The 17,266-nt window shown below is 39.4% G+C and overlaps 1 protein-coding gene across 3 annotated transcripts in view; it reads left to right on the top strand.

The window, feature by feature from the left end:
• The window catches only part of LRCH1 (leucine rich repeats and calponin homology domain containing 1), a 157,382-nt gene that overhangs the window by 105,276 nt on the left and 34,840 nt on the right, over nucleotides 1-17,266 (top strand). For all 3 annotated transcript variants that reach the window (XM_029936738.1, XM_029936739.1, XM_029936737.1), the window contains exons 8-15: nucleotides 2,286-2,391; nucleotides 4,167-4,294; nucleotides 5,567-5,634; nucleotides 6,259-6,345; nucleotides 10,522-10,611; nucleotides 10,709-10,745; nucleotides 14,675-14,728; nucleotides 15,473-15,545. In XM_029936738.1, coding sequence (XP_029792598.1) covers nucleotides 2,286-2,391; nucleotides 4,167-4,294; nucleotides 5,567-5,634; nucleotides 6,259-6,345; nucleotides 10,522-10,611; nucleotides 10,709-10,745; nucleotides 14,675-14,728; nucleotides 15,473-15,545 — 643 coding nt within the window. The remainder of the gene's footprint in view (nucleotides 1-2,285; nucleotides 2,392-4,166; nucleotides 4,295-5,566; nucleotides 5,635-6,258; nucleotides 6,346-10,521; nucleotides 10,612-10,708; nucleotides 10,746-14,674; nucleotides 14,729-15,472; nucleotides 15,546-17,266) is intronic.

The raw sequence follows: 17,266 nt of genomic DNA on the forward strand, positions 1-17,266 counted from the left end.
GTAGCTAAGATGTTGCATTTTATTTCCTACAAAATGCTTTATAAAGCAGTGTATTAAAACATTAGGATACCTTAAAATCTTTCTAATGTAGAACATTATTAGAGGCATTTGTAGGCAGAAAAAAAAGGCCAATTCAATAAAAGAAAATTACTCTCATGAAGCCACATGAATAGTTTACTGTAGTTCCCTAGGGGAGAAAATACTCAACACATTGCTTTATAAGTTGTATTTAATTCAACCCCCTTAGTTTTATTAAAACTCATAAGTCCCCTGAAATGTCCCATTGTTTCAGAAATTACTCACCCTAAGCTTATTTTCTATGAAGTTAAAACAGACTCTGCTTTATTCTTTATCTATTTTTTAAGGATAATTAAGTTCATTAATAAAACATCACACAAAGAACCTCATTATCCTTTTGTTCTCACTTAATACAAGTAGGAGGCTAATATCATTCTAAAAGGAAACCAAGGGTTTATTCTGTGTCTTTTAACTAGATGCATATCTTTGGAATTTTGCTAAGTTTTCAAGCTAGGAGGAGGGTGGAAGGAAGGTCCACAGAAAGGATTTTATGTCCAACAGAATTGAGTGCACGAATCTTTCCTTTGGCCTTTTTTTTCTCACATGGTAGCCTCATTACCTGAGAACAACTCCAAGAAATTTGTCTTTCAGGAGGAAAAGCATTGTGACTCCTCCGTGTAGCTTTCCCTTTTCACTTTGTTTGGCAACTGTGTTTCGTCTCACCACTTACCACAGCAGTTTCTCTTCCTCCCCACTTCTGTCTCCTTGTGCCATTTGGAAAGCACAGCTCACTCCTTTGGCTGTTATCATTGTCTGAGTGGTTTAGCATTTGTCCCTAAGAAGTTTGAATCGTGTTTCCCCCAAGATAAACACGCAAAAAAAAAAAAAAAAGGCGGCTGAATGAATTATCTGTTTACCGGATGAAATGCACACTTGTTTTGCACCAGTTTTCCAAACGATTTGTGCACGTGTCCAAAAGTAAACAAACGCTATCCTGAAAGTCACGGTTTTGAGAATTGAGGAACAGCCCACAGCTCCCTGAAACGTGTTCTGTGCAGGTTCGTGATCCGTGTGATTTGGAAAGCTTTTTACTGAATAGTAGGAACCCTAAATGGAGACATAAGAAAGTCAGTGAGGCTCCATATTTCACTTGTGACGGAATCCTAGATTATCTGAATGAACTTCATCAGCTAGTGTGGAAAACAAGCCCCCTCCACCCCCCCGAGACGACTTACTTTGATTACTAAATTGAAGCCTTACTCTGAAAATTGCACAGAACATGTCCTTTTAAGTACCACAGTCATTCAACACTTTTATATATTTGATTCAGCCTAAACTCCTATATTCCTCAGCATAAAACAGGGAAATAAGCCAAAGCTTAATGTTGCACATAAGATGCACTGTAAATACATGGGGAATTGTCACAGATATTGCCTGCTTTTTTAAAAAATATTTTTTAGTGTTGATTTATTTTGGTGAGAGAGAGACAGAGTGCAAGTTGGGGAGGGGCAGAGAGACAGGGAGACAGAGACTCCAAAGCAGGCTCCAGTCTCCGAGCTGTCAGCACAGAGCCCAACACGGGGCTCGAACCCACGAACCTGGAGATCATGACCTGAGCCAAAGTCGGACCTTTAACCGACTGAGCCACCCAGCTTCCCCCAGATATTGCCTGCTTTTTGTGACTAGCTGCATGAAACCTCAATGTAGTTTGCGAAATTGGTGTAGTCGTCAGATTTCAAAGTACCATTGCTGTTACAAAGATTGGTTAGACTTCAGGCCAGTGTGATACTAACAATATTTACAATATCACACTATATATTTTACAATTATTACTTTGTTCTTTCAGGTATTACACAGTCCTTCTTAGTGCCCTGACTGTTGCTCTTCGGTTGGAAAATGCCATCAGGCACCTGACAAAATTTTAGCTCAAAACATATGTATAAACACTTGCATGTTAACTCAGTGACTCTTGACAAAGCTCCCTATTACCCTATTACCAGCTCCCAGTTCAAGAAACAGAGCTTTATCAACACCCCAGAAAGTCTACCCTTCAAGCCAAGAGTAGCTGCTATCCTGACTTCAAACACCATAGATTAGTTTTGCTGGTTTTTGAACATTCGTAAGTGGTATCCTGCTTTGTATCCAGCATCTTTTACTCAATATTATATGTTTGAGAATCACAGTATTTTTTTTATCACGTTGCATTCTCTTAATCTACATTGATAACTCTTATCCCTGGAATGAAGCAGTGCACTATTTCTTTCTAGCCTTCTGATGAAGACACAGTTAGCCTCAACGTGCCAATGTCAAATATCATGGAAGAAGACCAGGTCATCAAGGAGGACTCATGCCATCGCCTTAGCCCAGTTAAAGGTCTGACAATGAAAAATGGGGAGAAAGTTCTATTTTTTAAGTTTCAAATGCTATGTTTACAATCTATACCAATAGGGCCAGGATAATAGCTAATACCTATCAAGCGTTTCCTGAGCACCAGGCTCTGTGCTAATGTCTGAAAGTGATCTCATTTAAAATTCAAAACTCTGAAATGGATATTTTAATCATTTCCATTTTATAGGTGAGGAAACCAAGGCCCAGAGAGCTTAAGTAACTTTCCAATAGTAAAGTTGTTCACACTTTGCAGATTTATGGTCTTTAAATTCACTCTTGGAAAGAAACTATTGATGTATAGCTCTGTTAGGCACCGCCAGGTGTGGTAGCACATAAAATCCCCAAATCTCACTGATTTAACACAATCCAAGTCAAGTCTACGTGAGAGTTAGTGATTGGCAGGCAACTTCCCTCCAAGCAGTGGTTCAAAGCCCCAAGCTGTGTTCATTCTGAGATTCCACACAAGACTTCCAAAGTTTCCATGTGCTGTTTTAGGGCAGAAGAGGGCTGAACACAGAGGTTTGCTCGCAAGAAGTTTTTAATTACTGGGCCTAGGGGTGTCCGTCTCTTACGAGCTAGGCTTGGATACATGGCCACTTCTGACCACATGTGCGTTTGAGAGGTGCGCCTACAAATCCACTTGACTTTGGACAAGATAATTAACCTTAATTCTCTCACCTATAAGTGGGATAATTATATTATGTAATATCTAATTACCTAATTACCTATGATCTTCTGTAGCTCTAAAGTTCTGTGGTTCTCTAATAATCATCAAATGGTCACGAAGCACTTTATGTCCTGCATATCTTGAAAATCCTAGCAATGTATTTCATAAGTTGGTGAGAAGTCCTCAGTTGATTACATTAGGGCAGGGTTTGGGTTGTTGTTGTTTTTGCTTACTGCTCCTATTTTGTTCGGTGACTTTTAAAGAAAATCCTAAAATTTAGTGTTTACTGATTTGTGGCAGAGATGATTTCATGATATATGAATAATATAGAACTAGATTAGTATGCAGATTATCTCTCTAATAGTTTGAATATGCCCTCATCAGTGATAGGAGAGCTGTGTGAACCAATTAGCATTTGCTTTCACTTTATACTTTCATGTTTTTTAGTTTAGCACATAAGTTTAACGTTTATGTTTATCTGAGGTTATGATTGGAACCATACATTCTCCAAAAAATATCACTGTATGTTTTATGCAAGAATAGAACTGCCTTTTTATTAGACAATCTTTATAACATTATACAGTATAGGAGGTAGTGTTTTAGGCGAACTTCTAAAATGAAAGAATTCTGTAGTTTGTTACCAGTGAGTCTTCCCCTCTCTGTTCTAGAAGCTGGTATTCTGCTAGGTAGGCGTCCTTAAAGGTGGCCCTGCTTGGTTTAGTTTCCAGATTGGGGAGAAGAGATCTCCTTACTGTTCCTTTTGCCTCTTTCATACTTTCTTTCCTCTGTCTCTTGAGGAAGTTAGAGGAGACTTCATTTCTTTCATAAGGGACTAAACCAAGAAGGGGCATTGACTTTCCAGTTCGTTTTGGGGGGGGGGGGGCTTTCCATTTCTTTTACTTTTTTCCCCTCTTTTTCCTCCTTCATTCATCTTTTCCTCATACTCGTCAGGGAAGCGAGAAGTGGGGTGACTCCTAGATCTCTGTAAGAGGTAAGGGGGGAGACTGAAATAGTTGGATGGTGTTTGAGGGTCGTCTATGCTTTGCTAGTCTCTCCATGAAAGCGTCTCTTTGTCTCTGTATTCTCCTGATAGGGGACTTTCATCAGGAATTTCAACCAGAGCCTTCCCTTTTGGGTGACAATGACAACTCAGGAGAAGAAAGAGACCAATTTACTGATGGAACAGATGTTCTCCGTTCAGAATTTATAACTTATATTAAGGCAAGTTGAGGATCAACTATTTTTTTTTAAATCTTCTTCTGTTTGGCACCTTGACATTTAGGTTCAAGGTTACCAATCTGTCACCTTAAATGCCAACCTGCTGCCAGTTTCCTCAGGTATTTATAAGATAGACATCTTCTCAATGTTTTGGGTGTCTATTTTCTGACATTAGGTCCCTGGTATACATACCTCTCTGTTTGCCTGTAAATGTGTCTGATTTTCTTCTATATTCAGTAATTGCTTGGCTTTCCAGTGCTCAGTGCATCAGGATAAGCTAGCAAATGTAATAGAATTACCATTACCAATTAGTAAGAGTTACCATAGACAAAGATTCACATTCTTGCAATAAATTCTAGGTGAATACTTTTCGTGGAAGTGTGTCCATTGTAAAAAGAGAAAAGTAGAGATCTTTAAAATCTGTAAATGGATGTCTTCTCTTTCTGGAAAGGTCACTCTGAGGCATTTTCTGTTGTTAAGTGTTTTATACTTTTTTCCCAAGAGCACACACACACACACACACACACACACGCACACCTTGTCTCACCAACAGTAGAAAGCATAGTCTCATGTAACTGACAAGCCCAAAGTAAAGCAGGTGCTAAGAGGGCACCTTAAACATCAAGAGGTGCTAGAGGGCAATAAGAAACAGAATTAAGCTTTACATTTCTAACTCTAAGTTACCAGGTATTGTGGTCCTGGGTCAGGTCCCTTTTCTTTAATTTAATTTTTAATTGACGTACATTATCTATAAGATTAAACTTAACCATTTTAGCCATTGTTAAGTGTACCATTCAGTGGTGAATATTCAAACTGTTTGCAGCCATCACTACCATTCATCCCCAGAACTCTTTTTATCTGGTAAAACTGAGACTCTGAACCCATTTAACTGTAATTTCCCATTCCCTCCTCCTCTCTCCCTTGGGAGTCACCATTCTGCTTTCTGTCTCTATGGGCGATAACTCCATGTATCTCATCTAAGTGGAATCATACGGTATTTGGCTTCTTGTTACTGACTTACTTCACTGAGCATAATGTCTTGAAGGTTCACCGTGGTGTAGCACGTATCAGGACTTCCTTTTGAAGGCTTGATGACATTCCATTGTATGTATAGACCGTATTTTGTTATCCATTTATCTGTAGATGGACACTTGGATGGTTTCCACCTTTTGGCAGTTGTGAACAATGCTCCTGTGAACATGGACGAGGGTAGGGTGTGGCTGTTGACTGTTGATAGCCAGTGGCTCTCAGAAGCCCCATATGTTCTGTCCACAGGATGGGCCTGAGGACTGTGAAGAACTGTTACGGATAGAAGAGGACACGCACTGGCAATCTGAGGGAATGTGAGTACCCAGGGCCTGGTTTTGAGCCCCCTGTGAAGTTCATGGTTCAAGCATATGGCAGCCCTGTCATGATAGAATTTTGGTCTGCTTTCCTTTGGGTAAACCTATGTTCTCACCCAACAATATTGGTAAGTTTTTCTTATCATTAATAAGACAGAAAAACCTATCAATAGGTTTTTCTTCGTAAGATGCTTATTGTCATGGTATTGGGGTATTACAGTCCAAGGTCACACCTCTTCGTTGGCCTGAGTTTCATCTGATTGAAGGCTGTGGATAGAATGTGATTGAGGAGGTTCAGGGCGCAGGAAAGCTCAGCGTGGAGGATCTACCCAGAAAGTACATTGCCTTGATTTTCTAGAGGAGCAGATGCAGGCCCCTGGGCATTGAGACTCGGTGGGAGCTGTATTTATAGCAGAGCCGGCCTTCCCCAACACAGTTGCTCCATTTCTACCACACTGGCGATCCGCTCTGCAGATCCGCTCTGACTTGTGTTCATTATAATGTGGAATTCGTCCAAATCACTTTTATATGTTAGATGCATTTTTATAGGTGTGCTCTTAAGAATCTAGATAATATCCATGTTCTAGTAATCATTTTCATTCTAATGCTTGGTTCATGCTACAGAATAAGTTCACCCAAAGACCAGGACGTGGATATAGCAATGATTGAACAGCTGAGAGAAGCGGTAGATTTGCTACAAGATCCCAACAGGTATGCGTGTCTTTTCTTGACCCAGGTTTCATGTGAGTATATTCTCTCACCTTTAAAAATATCTGTACACACAGTTTGAGCTCAGCCTAACCACCAAAAAGAAAAGATTTTGCAAGATCCATAAGCTTATGAGTCACACTTATGGAGTGATTGAAATCGTTTTCCCCCTTTTCCTACCACTTAATGAAATTTATTCACCCTCATGAATTTCATATGGGAGTTTTTGGCATAATTCTTAGAAAATAGCAATATGATAAAAGTGCATATTTGATATTGCTTCAAGTTCAACTCCTGACTTCTAGAAATATCAAGGAGATTTTCCAAAAAAGAAAGAATTGTTTTACCAAGTACTATCATATTTACTTTGAGATGCCAAACATATGTTACATAAATAATATATTTCTAATGATCTGGGCTATGAGATAATTTTTTAATTGAATTGGCCATTGTCATAATAGGCGCTAAATGCATTAGATATATTTTTTGGTTTCTTAGCAAAGGATAATGGAATTCTTATGGACAAAATATTTTTCAGTAAGACAATATACCCAGTATGAGGTACTAACTACTTTATCACTAGAAAAATAGATCCAAAGCTTATTCCTGGTAAACTGTTTACAGGTCCTGTGACTTAAATATGAAAACGATATGGTCTCGTAATACGGTGAACATAGAAATTACACCACATTTTGGGAATTCATGAAAAGGGTTGGTTAGCAAGTCCCAGAGGGCCAGGGATGGCTCACCACCAATGTTGCCTCGTCCTAAAAGAATAGTGATAGGTCAGTTTGTTTGGTTGAAAGTCTTTAGCAGTTGATATGAAAAGCATGTCAGTTCTGCAGATATTAACTGAGCTCTTAGAAATCACAAGATCTACTGTGCGCACTTCGGGGGATATGAAGATGAACAAGCCCTTGCCTTCTAAGAACTTGAACTCTGGCAGAGGTTGTCTTGAGTAGCTATTTGTAAGTGTAATTGATTTAAGTGCTTGAAGTGATAGGCTGGAGTGAATGCCTAGCCGCAGATGGAGATGGGGGGATGGCTGGGCTGGCCTCTCTGAAGGCCTGGCTGGTTCATCTGGGCTTTTAATAACTGGCCATTTCAAGGAGAAAGCAAACCCTGAATTGAATTAAAAGCTTGGGCCCAGGCATGGAGGTCAAAAAGAGTGGAGCAGGCTTGGACTCTCCCGGAGAGCCTGGGGTCTGGCAGTATGGGCAGTGCCTCTGATGCGTAGCCAGGACCGAGAAGCTGCAGGGGTGTGGTTGGAGTGGTGCTGAGGATGTCTTCGAATGCCGTGTTGAGAAATGTGTCTTCATTTAATATGGAGGGAGTTTTAAAGCACGATTTATTTTTAAATAAACAAAATGGTTTAAAAACATGATTATTCATGTTCCTAATTCTCCCTAATGTTTGGCTCAGAGGCAGGCTTCTTAGTGAATGCCCAATCAAAGCATGTTCTTTAAAGAGCTGAGTTTCACATTCTAAACCAGGGTAGTCAGTGAGAGGGTAGGAAACGGACAAGAGAACACATATGTGCGTTGCCTGCGTTTGTGTGAAATGATAAAAAAACGGGGAAGCGGCGTATCTGGGGAAAAGAACAGACTTTGTGTCAGCCAGCCACTGGTTCTGAACGCAGCTTCAGCACCGTTCATTTGGGTAAGACATAACTATTCTGCACGCCAGTGTCGTCCTCTGTGAGATGGGATCCAAGTACATACTTTTTAGGATTGTGAGGATTTGAAATAATTTATAAATTGCTAGTAGAAAGGTAAATTAGCAAAACCATTCTAGAAGACATCCTAGTAGTACATGGCCATTGTCTAAAATATGTGTAAACTTTTAAAATAAATTCTAAAAATTTATCCTAAGAGATGAAGAGATGTGAACAAAGATTATGAGAGGGAAGGTATTTTTATAGCAAATATTTGCAGAAAATAAAAAAATTTTTGTTTTAAATTTAAAAAAAATTTTCATTTTCATTTTTAAAAGTTTAGAGGTACTTATAATTTGGTCCTTATAATATGGCTGATACAATGTTTTATTAAATTTTCCAATATATTTTAGAATGCTCATTTTATAATGTTCTCTTTAAAAGTATGTAAAAATGCAAGGTTTGATCCCAATTATATAGACAGAATTAGGTCTCATTTGTGTCAAACCCTAGAAAAAAATGTAAGCTGGAAGGAAATATATTACCATGGGTGTTTTTCTGTAGGTATTTCTAAATTAATATTTTTCTTTATGCTTATAAACTGTAGACCCTTAGCGGTGGGCACTGTTGTAGGTCTTTGGCGGGCATCTGTGTGGGTGGGGAGAACAGTGTGCAGGACAGTCCAGACTGTTCAGAAAGGAGCACCTGGTCTCTGATTATCTGAGATGGGGCACCAAGAGGAGCCCCGGGTTTGAAGAGGAGGATACTGGGGTCCATGTTGGATGTGCTGAAAAAATTCCAAAGTGACAATGTCCATTCTGCTGCTGGGAGTTTGATTCTGGGACTTCAAGACTTAGATTTGAAGGTCATTTCGTAAGGTGCCGCAGTAACAGAGCTGTATAATGCAGATGAGGATCCCAAGGCCAAGCATATGGATGGGAAGGGCACGTGAGTCCAGGAACGAGACTTGAAGATGTGACATTATGGAGAAAGGGCCCCCATTGGGCTCAAACTTAATATATTGTTTGAATACTTATACCTTTTGCATCTTGTATCACTCCCCCAATAAATATTTCTTACAAATTTGAGATTGATTAATATGTGAATCCCTAAGTGAAAAAGAACAGCCTGGTTTGGGGGAAATAAAATGTGGCTTGGGAATGTGGGCCTGGAGCCCAGTAGTGGAAATCTTGACGACCTGGAGGAGGGTTCCCAGTTCTGGGCCTTCATTTCGTCATTCTTCATGAGAAGTGAGATGAACTGAGGACCTCGAGATTCCTCTCTAGATTGGAAATGTTTGAGGCAATGAGTTGCCAAGAATGTAGAGCGAGTGGAATGGTGGGTGTGTGCTCGAATTGTGGAAGAAAACAGCCCTGAGTCACTTCCCAAGAGCTAATTGATCTGCAGCTTTATGGAATGCTATTTTAAAATTGTATAATGTTGTAAAAGTTTATATGGATTTTATTTGCTCCCACAAATAACCCAGTACTTTGGCTGCTTTAGATTTTTGTTCATCCTGAATAATTATCATTATAGGATAGTCCTAACTTATAATATTTCTGTGAGCCAGTACAATAGTAACAAAGAAAAGGTCCTCTTTTTCTAGTAAGAGAGCGCTCTTCGAGCAGTCACTTATTTCTAGCTGCTTGGGACTGAATATTACTAGTAAAAATACAAATAAACATTGGGTTTTTCTTTTATCTTATACTTCATAGATCCAAACTTCTTCTTGTTTTGAGTTAAGCCACTGGTTATAGGATTTAATTTTAGAGGCTTACCTTTCATGCAACCTTAACATCAAAAAACCTAGTTGAATATTAATATCATATGTTGCCTTTATCCTGATTTCTTTTTTAAGGATTTCTGATTATAGATTTGATAGCATTTTCAATAGGGCATGTATAATATTACTCATCCCTACCTTTTGCAATAGCCTTGTAACTTTTATGTGACTTACAGAAATTCCTGGGTTTATAGATATTAAAAAGAATTCACCTCTTAAAATTGCAGAAATTCAGAAACCATCTGTAAGACAATTTCAGAAATAAAATTCCACGTCAAATTGCTTATGAATTCTAACTTTTTAAAATGAGAGTACTAGTGTATATCAGTCTATCTTATTAAAACAAAATGCCTTTCATACATATAATAGAGTTAGTACTCTTAACAATTTTGTGTACCTCTATAAATTAATCAAGTTCTAGAAGAGAACTTTGTGTGTGCTACCTAGGAATATTATGACTTTGGCAGAAATTGCTGTTATATTGCAAATAAGTTGGATTGCAATACCAATAGCAGATAGATAATTATATTCAAATGATATAAAATTTGGTGCATGATGGGAAAATACCATGTAACTTGAAATTTTTACCATAAACCTTTGATTACTTAATCAAGATAAATGTAACATTTTAATATATTAAAATTATAAACTAAATATGACCTGAAGCATTGGATTTATTAAAATCATAGAACATATGAAAAGCTTAATTAACATGCTAACATCTTTTTCTCCTACTCTTTAGATTAAGCACAGATATTTCAGAGAGAAATATTGTCAACTTTTATCCTGTGGAATCAGCAGAAGCCTTAGACTTACAAGATTCTGCACTAAAGTATGTTGACCTTTTTGTGACTGAATGTATTTTTTTCTCTTTCTACATTGAAGTATGTATGCTTTAAATTCCACTCTGTGCCCTTTTTTCCCTACAGTGGTCAAATACAGCTGGAGACCTCTCCGGTTTGTGAGGTGAGGCTGCTCTTGGGTTAACCCGAGCTCTGTCACGGAATAGTGGCTACCATATTCTATAACCATTTATCATTGGATAGAACAGTCATTAGACCAGTTTGATTTTGTGGATGGTCTGTTCTTCAAATTTTGCATACATCTGCCTTATTAGCTTTCCTATGTATTATACTTCCATCTTCCATTAAAGATGAGGGTTGGCTATTTCCATTAAATTCTCTAAATTTCTTGGGTCAGACAGTCTTGCTGAGCCAGGCAGTGGCAACTGAGATCCCCAGGGAACCCGGTGCATCAGAAAGTGTAGGCCCACTCAATGTAGATTTTAGAGCCAAGCAAGAGGCCTGGGAAGTGGTCCGCAGAAAATAAACTACAGAAGACTTGAAAGGCAAAAACAAAAGGTTTGAGAAGTCTCTAGGAGGATCAGGAGACCTTTAGCAGAGAGACCTGGTGGAGTTATTTGGGGGCAGAGTAAGGGTGGAGTTACACTGGGTGAAACTTGGTTGGCTGTCAAAAGCAGTTTTGACTAGAGATGAGCCTAAAAGATCCCAGAGAACCAGTCATGTAGATACGTTTGAACTGGTGACTTGGGGAGTGAAACCTGGTGACACTCTAACTCATCTCTGCTTAATGAGTGTGTTTAGGATGGCCAATTTCAGTACACACTAGTTTCTGTTCCCTGAAGTGTCTGAGCATGGGAAGTGTAGTGAAGCAGTTTCACACTCTTTCCTACCTAAGTCTGTGACGAGTAAGAGGAGAGAGAACTAGTGTGATTTTATTGTTGAGAGTCATGACTTAGAACTATGTTGAGTTTAATCCTACCTCAAAGACTTGCTAACTGGGCAACTCTGGGCAACCTCTCTAAACTTCACCTTCATTTTCTCTAAATTGGGGCTGGTCTCACAATCCAGGGCACCTCGATGGTAGCTGTTACTCTGACTCTCCTATTCTATTATTGTTATTGGCGTGGTCCTTAGAATTACCGCAGTTTCTCTTCCCCGGTAGAGGCATCATTGGATTACCCAGTTCTGGAACATCAGGAAGCTTCTTCTGTGAAGGTTGCCCCGGCCCCGTTCCACTGGGCCCTCCTTTGAGACACACGACTTGTCCTGTGTGGGCCCACTTTTTAAATTATTGAGTGATTGATGATAGTTGACCCACTTTTCTTCAAAAACTTCCTATTTGGATAATTTGAAACTTATTAAAATATGAGGAAAATTATAAGATTCCACAAAAAGTTACCAAAATTGCATCCTTTTACCTAGAGTTACCTATTACTAATGTTTTACCACATTTGCTGTATCATTGCTTATGTCTTTCTTTTTCCACACGCTGTTCTTTTTCTGAAACATTTGAGGGTTTCATATATCATAGTCCTTTCTCCCTAAACAGTTCAGCGTACATTTTGTGAGAATAGAGATTTGATTTTACCTAACTACATTTGCTTATCACATTCATAAATTTACATTAATAAAATGTTTTCATCTAATCTGTTCATGTTCCAAAGTTTTCAGCTGATCTAATGATCTTTATGGCATTTTTCCCTCTCGTGTAGGGTCCATTCTAGTGGTAGGCATGTATTTAGTTATGAGGTATCTAGAGTTTCCTTTATCCTGAAACATTTCTGTAACTTTTCCTTGGTTTTTATCACCTTGAAATGTTAAAGACTATAGCTCTCTTCTCTTCTTAATGGTGTGCCCCTTATTTTATGGGTTGGAAGTTCCTCCTATTTCCTCATGTTTAGATTGAGAGTCTGTGGTTTTGATGGGGATACTGCACAGGTGACATGGGTGCCTCTCAGGATACCCCTGTGTCTATATGGCCTTCATAGGTGACGTTACTTTGATTGCCCAATTGTTGTTTAATATTTATTTATTTATTGGAGAGTGCAGAGAGGGGAGGGGCAGAGAGAGGGGGACAGAGGATCCGAAGTAGACTCTGCGCTGACAGGCTGACAGCAGCGAGCCTGGTGTTGGGCTCTACCGTATGAAGCGTGAGATTATGACCTGAGCCGAAGTCGGACACTCGATCAAATGAGCCACCCAGGTGCCCCTGCCCAAATTACAATGATCATGTAACTACTGTCCTGTTTTTCACTACAACCAGTAAGCAGTCAGTGAAGAGGTACTTTAGGACCATGTTAGTATCCTGCTGCAGAGCCACTTTTGACTCTAGTAAAGCAGATGCCCATCTGGGTGCATCATTTCAGGAGTACCAGTAAGACACAAATCCTCTGGAAAAGAGATGCCTCTACTCCATCTCTGATTTATAATGTTTTACATTCATATACGTTTTTTGTTTGGGGTTTTTTTGTTTTGTTTTGTTTTGTTTTTTGGTTGAATGAGGACTCCTATTTGGTATAGGAAAGTCTTACTCATTGTCCTCCTTCTCTAGGGCAATCATCTGTCCATGACCAGCACATCTCAATGATTTTGAAAAGGAGGGATTAGGTAGCTGGCTCTAGAAGTCACAGGAGGAGGAAGAAAAAGTAGTGGATTAGCAATGCCAGTGCTACTGATTATACAGAACTTAAATATGATCCTCAGAAGTGATTTGGTTGCTTTTATATTCTCCCTTCCATCTCATTCAGGAGGAAAGGAATATCTGTAGCATAGTCTTGAATCAGCCAGTGTTCATTGAGTACTTGTGCTGGATTTGGTCTTGTTTTTGGTGTCAAGGGCTTGGATCTTAAGGATATGAAGTTGTGCTCACTTTTAAGGTGTTGTAAGAATTATGGAGGGAAGAACACGGAGATATTGAAAAACTTGAGAGTGTGACATGAGGTGATCTATAATCCTGGGCGTTTGAGGTGCTCTGGGAAGCCTGGGAAGAGACAGGAAGTTAAGGAGAGGGAAGTAAACCTAGGTTTGGGCCGTGAGCAAGGCAGCAAGCAGCCGTGGCAGAATCAGCAGCAGGTGTGCACTAGGCAGAAACGCTGAGGAACAAATGGGTGGCGCCCCGTTCGATAGGTGAGGCTGCAATTATGAATTGGTTTATGCATCACATTGTCTGACTTTAAATATACCTTAGATGACTGTCCATATCAGGTTAGGTAACACTGGCCTCCATTCAGAAAGAATTCCAAATGATAGTCACATTCAAATAACAAATTGGGGAAGATATTGGGGAGACAACAGGAAAAAATCAGAGGAAGGAATTGCTCATGGAGAGGATCAATCACGCAGGTATTTGTTAATAGTTCTAACAAAGCCGCTTAACTGGGCAGGGAAATTAATGATATTTTATTTTAAATAAATGTTTTTCTTTTGGACTTATCAAAGTTCAGAATATTTTTTAAATAGCACTCCTCAATAGGAATAGATATTTTCAGTGTATACTGATTTGGTGTTTCATAAATGAAGGTGTTCATATTCGTTATCCCCAGATTTTTATTAGGGTAATCGGTGGGGTTCTTGATTACCATAAACAGACGGCAGATCTGAGTAACATAAGCTAGAGTTTCCTCATTGGTTGCCAAAGCAAACTGGCATTGAATTGATGATGTAAGATTGTCTCTGTGATTTGGAGTCTAGGCACGTACATTTATTAAAAACTCCCAGTAGGATTCTGTGTATTTGGGAAGTACTGCCTTGGACCATTTCTGAAAACGTCTTGTTCAAATGAGGGTGGGAGCCCGCCAGTGGCTTGGTAACCTCACAAGGCAGGCTCATGTTTCCAGGTGCTTTGGGCTGGGAAATTCCTTTTCTCAGTATGTGTGATACTTTCAGTGTGTTTTTTTTGTGAATATAATAGCTGCATGTCTTTAGCAAATGTAAGCAGGACCTACTTAGCTACTTAACACGCTGAATAATTAATTCCATGTATATTCATTGTGTGCGTGTGCACCAGGGATATGATGGAAGTCAGAAGGATGCGGTTCTTGCCTTAATAATTTTATGGTCTAATGGAATATACCATGCCTTTTTTTCTTTAAGGTGCAAAATGACCTAACATTACAGAGTAATGGGGGCGAGTATTCTCCAAATGAGGTAGGTTCCCTGAGAATTCATGTAAGCTGAGGTATTTTGTGAAGGCTGAATTGGAATTTCTTTTACAGAAATACATAATCTGAGATGGTCATGATTCATGACCTAATTGTATTACAGATTCTCTGGGGGAGTCACTCTCATTAGCTATGCTAGTCTTCGCTGGCCCTACCCATAATTAAAGATTAATTTCATAAGATATATTTTGAAAACCAAGTAGGGCAACATCTTTATAGGAAACAGTATATAGAAAACAAAATATTGTTCAAATAGGCAATATTTAGAATGTCGTGTTAATTCGTCAGTGATGCAGTGTGTGGCTTCCCTGGTGACAAGGCGTCTAGTCAGTGTTACCCGTTTTCTTATCTCACTAGGTTAGGACATTGTTGATCAGATGTGCCCTCTGTGAGGTGGATGTGAGTGTGTTCTTGTGTGCGTACACACATGCACACATCTATTCTGCAGCAGAAAGGGATTGCCAGTTTCACACTATTGTAGAATATTTTTTATTGAGCAAATAAAAATTGGCTCTCCCCCCCGACAACATTCTGTTGATTATGCCACTTAAAGCATTTGCAGTGCGAAGATGCATCCATCATCAAATTATTTGGTCCGGGCTTCATCACAAAGTAGCATATCAAAAAGATAGTGATCTAATTACAATCCTTGAACATAGAGAAGCATGTATAATTCTCTGTTAGGGTGTTTGTTTTTTTTTTTAACCATCTTTTCCTTCTGATCCTGCAGATCAGCGCGAACTCCCCTTCCATCTCTCCTACCACCAACAGCACGGGGCCGTTTGGCCTGAAGCCTCGATCAGGTAAATTAAAACCTCAGCGTCTTTGTACCCGTAAACACTCAGTGGTTTCTCTGGAGTCTTTTATTAAGTGTATATGTTATAGTGTGAGCAGCCTTGTGAAGGAACTCCGGCGAACGCCAGTCCTGGGGAGGCCAGACTTGCTTTCAGTGAATCACCTGTGAGGTCCATGTGATCATTCGCATGGTATCTTCCCTCCTTTACAGTCAGCGCGGAGAGCAAAGATGAGGGGGCATGTGAGTGGGGAAGAAATACTCTACGGCATTTTTTACCCAGGGAGGTTAACATAGCTGACGCTTGGCCCGGTGGTTCCTCGTACCCTGCTGAGCTGAATGTAGAGCAGCCTCTGGGAGAACGGCTCCTCTAAGACATCCCTTGTTTGCTTGCTAGCCCACGTGGGGCTGTGTATTTTCTCCTGTGACAGGATATCATGTCAAGGCTCACATGCGTGGCCAGCAGTCATTTCTTTAAAATAGAGCCTTTTCTGCTTATAGTACCTACTTGCTTTTAATTTAGTGTTAGTATATCCACAGGTGTAAATTCTAGCAACGTGCAAAGCAACTGTTGATTTTAAGAGAAGGAATACGCATAGAAAAAAAGGTTCTTTTCGATTTCTTCACTCAGGCTCTGGCACTATCTACCTGCTTGTAGGTCCTTTTTTGTTTTAACATTTTTGGTTCTTTGTATACAATCCCTACTATAATACTTTTAAGGAAGTGCTAAGAAAGGACTCGGACACATTTAAGCAACCAGCTAATAAAGAACTTAGATGTTCTTGGGTTTTTCTGTAAAGCATTTTGGCAACAGTAGAAGTTATACAAGTGTACATTTTGTAAAAGGGTACCAGAAAAATATGATTTCTTTCTGAAGGATCTTTTTTTTTTTATTTGGAGCAAGTTGACTGATGGGTAACATGTAGCCAGGTGTAGTAGTTTCCTGGCCTTTTGGATGGGCTCTGAGGCAAAGCTATTTGAGAAAATGCCTGGGCATGGCAAGAGTTAGTAGGTGTTTTATGAAAGCCAAATTTTTTGCGTGAAATACGATTCAAATGACTGGCCTCCTCCTGTACGGAAGGACAGAGCACATGCAGCCAGAGCTGGGCTGGGCCTCCATTTCCGGGGTCTCCGGTGTGTGTTGGGGGACGTCGCGCCCGTGCCTTCAGGGATGGCCGGCCCGGCTGGGCTACGGACTGGCTTCTAATCCTTCCAGGCAGTGTTACGTAACTTCAGACTATTTCATAATGGAGCAAACCGAAGTTGAGTGGCTCTCCAAAGAACAGTATTCTTTGGAGTGTGCCTCTTTAAAGTTTAGTTGTAACGTTTTCTCAGTGATTCCTTTTCTTCCTGCATGGAGTTTAGATGCAGCTTATCAACCTTGTTCTTGTACTGTTCAGCCATTTCATATTCTTTGTAGTGGTGAAATAGAAATGGGGTATTTATTTTGAAAGCAGAAAACAGAGTTAATTTCCTCTCCAAGCTTCCAAAGTTTCTATAATGCTGACTAACCACTGTGGAAGCAGTTATAGTTGCTGAAAGCTTTGTGGAGTTTGGTTGCTATAAATAATGCTGATTTACCTTCAGGAACATCAAGTGACATGTAGGAACTTTATAAAACTGGCATTATATATTGGGGATTTTTAAATTTTGTTTTAATAATTTAAAATGTTATGGTATGTATTTTTCACATTTTCTAGAAAATAATACATAATGATCTTACTTGAAGAT

The sequence above is a fragment of the Suricata suricatta genome, chromosome 4 (assembly GCF_006229205.1).
Source record: "Suricata suricatta isolate VVHF042 chromosome 4, meerkat_22Aug2017_6uvM2_HiC, whole genome shotgun sequence".
NCBI classification, from domain to species: domain Eukaryota; kingdom Metazoa; phylum Chordata; class Mammalia; order Carnivora; family Herpestidae; genus Suricata; species Suricata suricatta.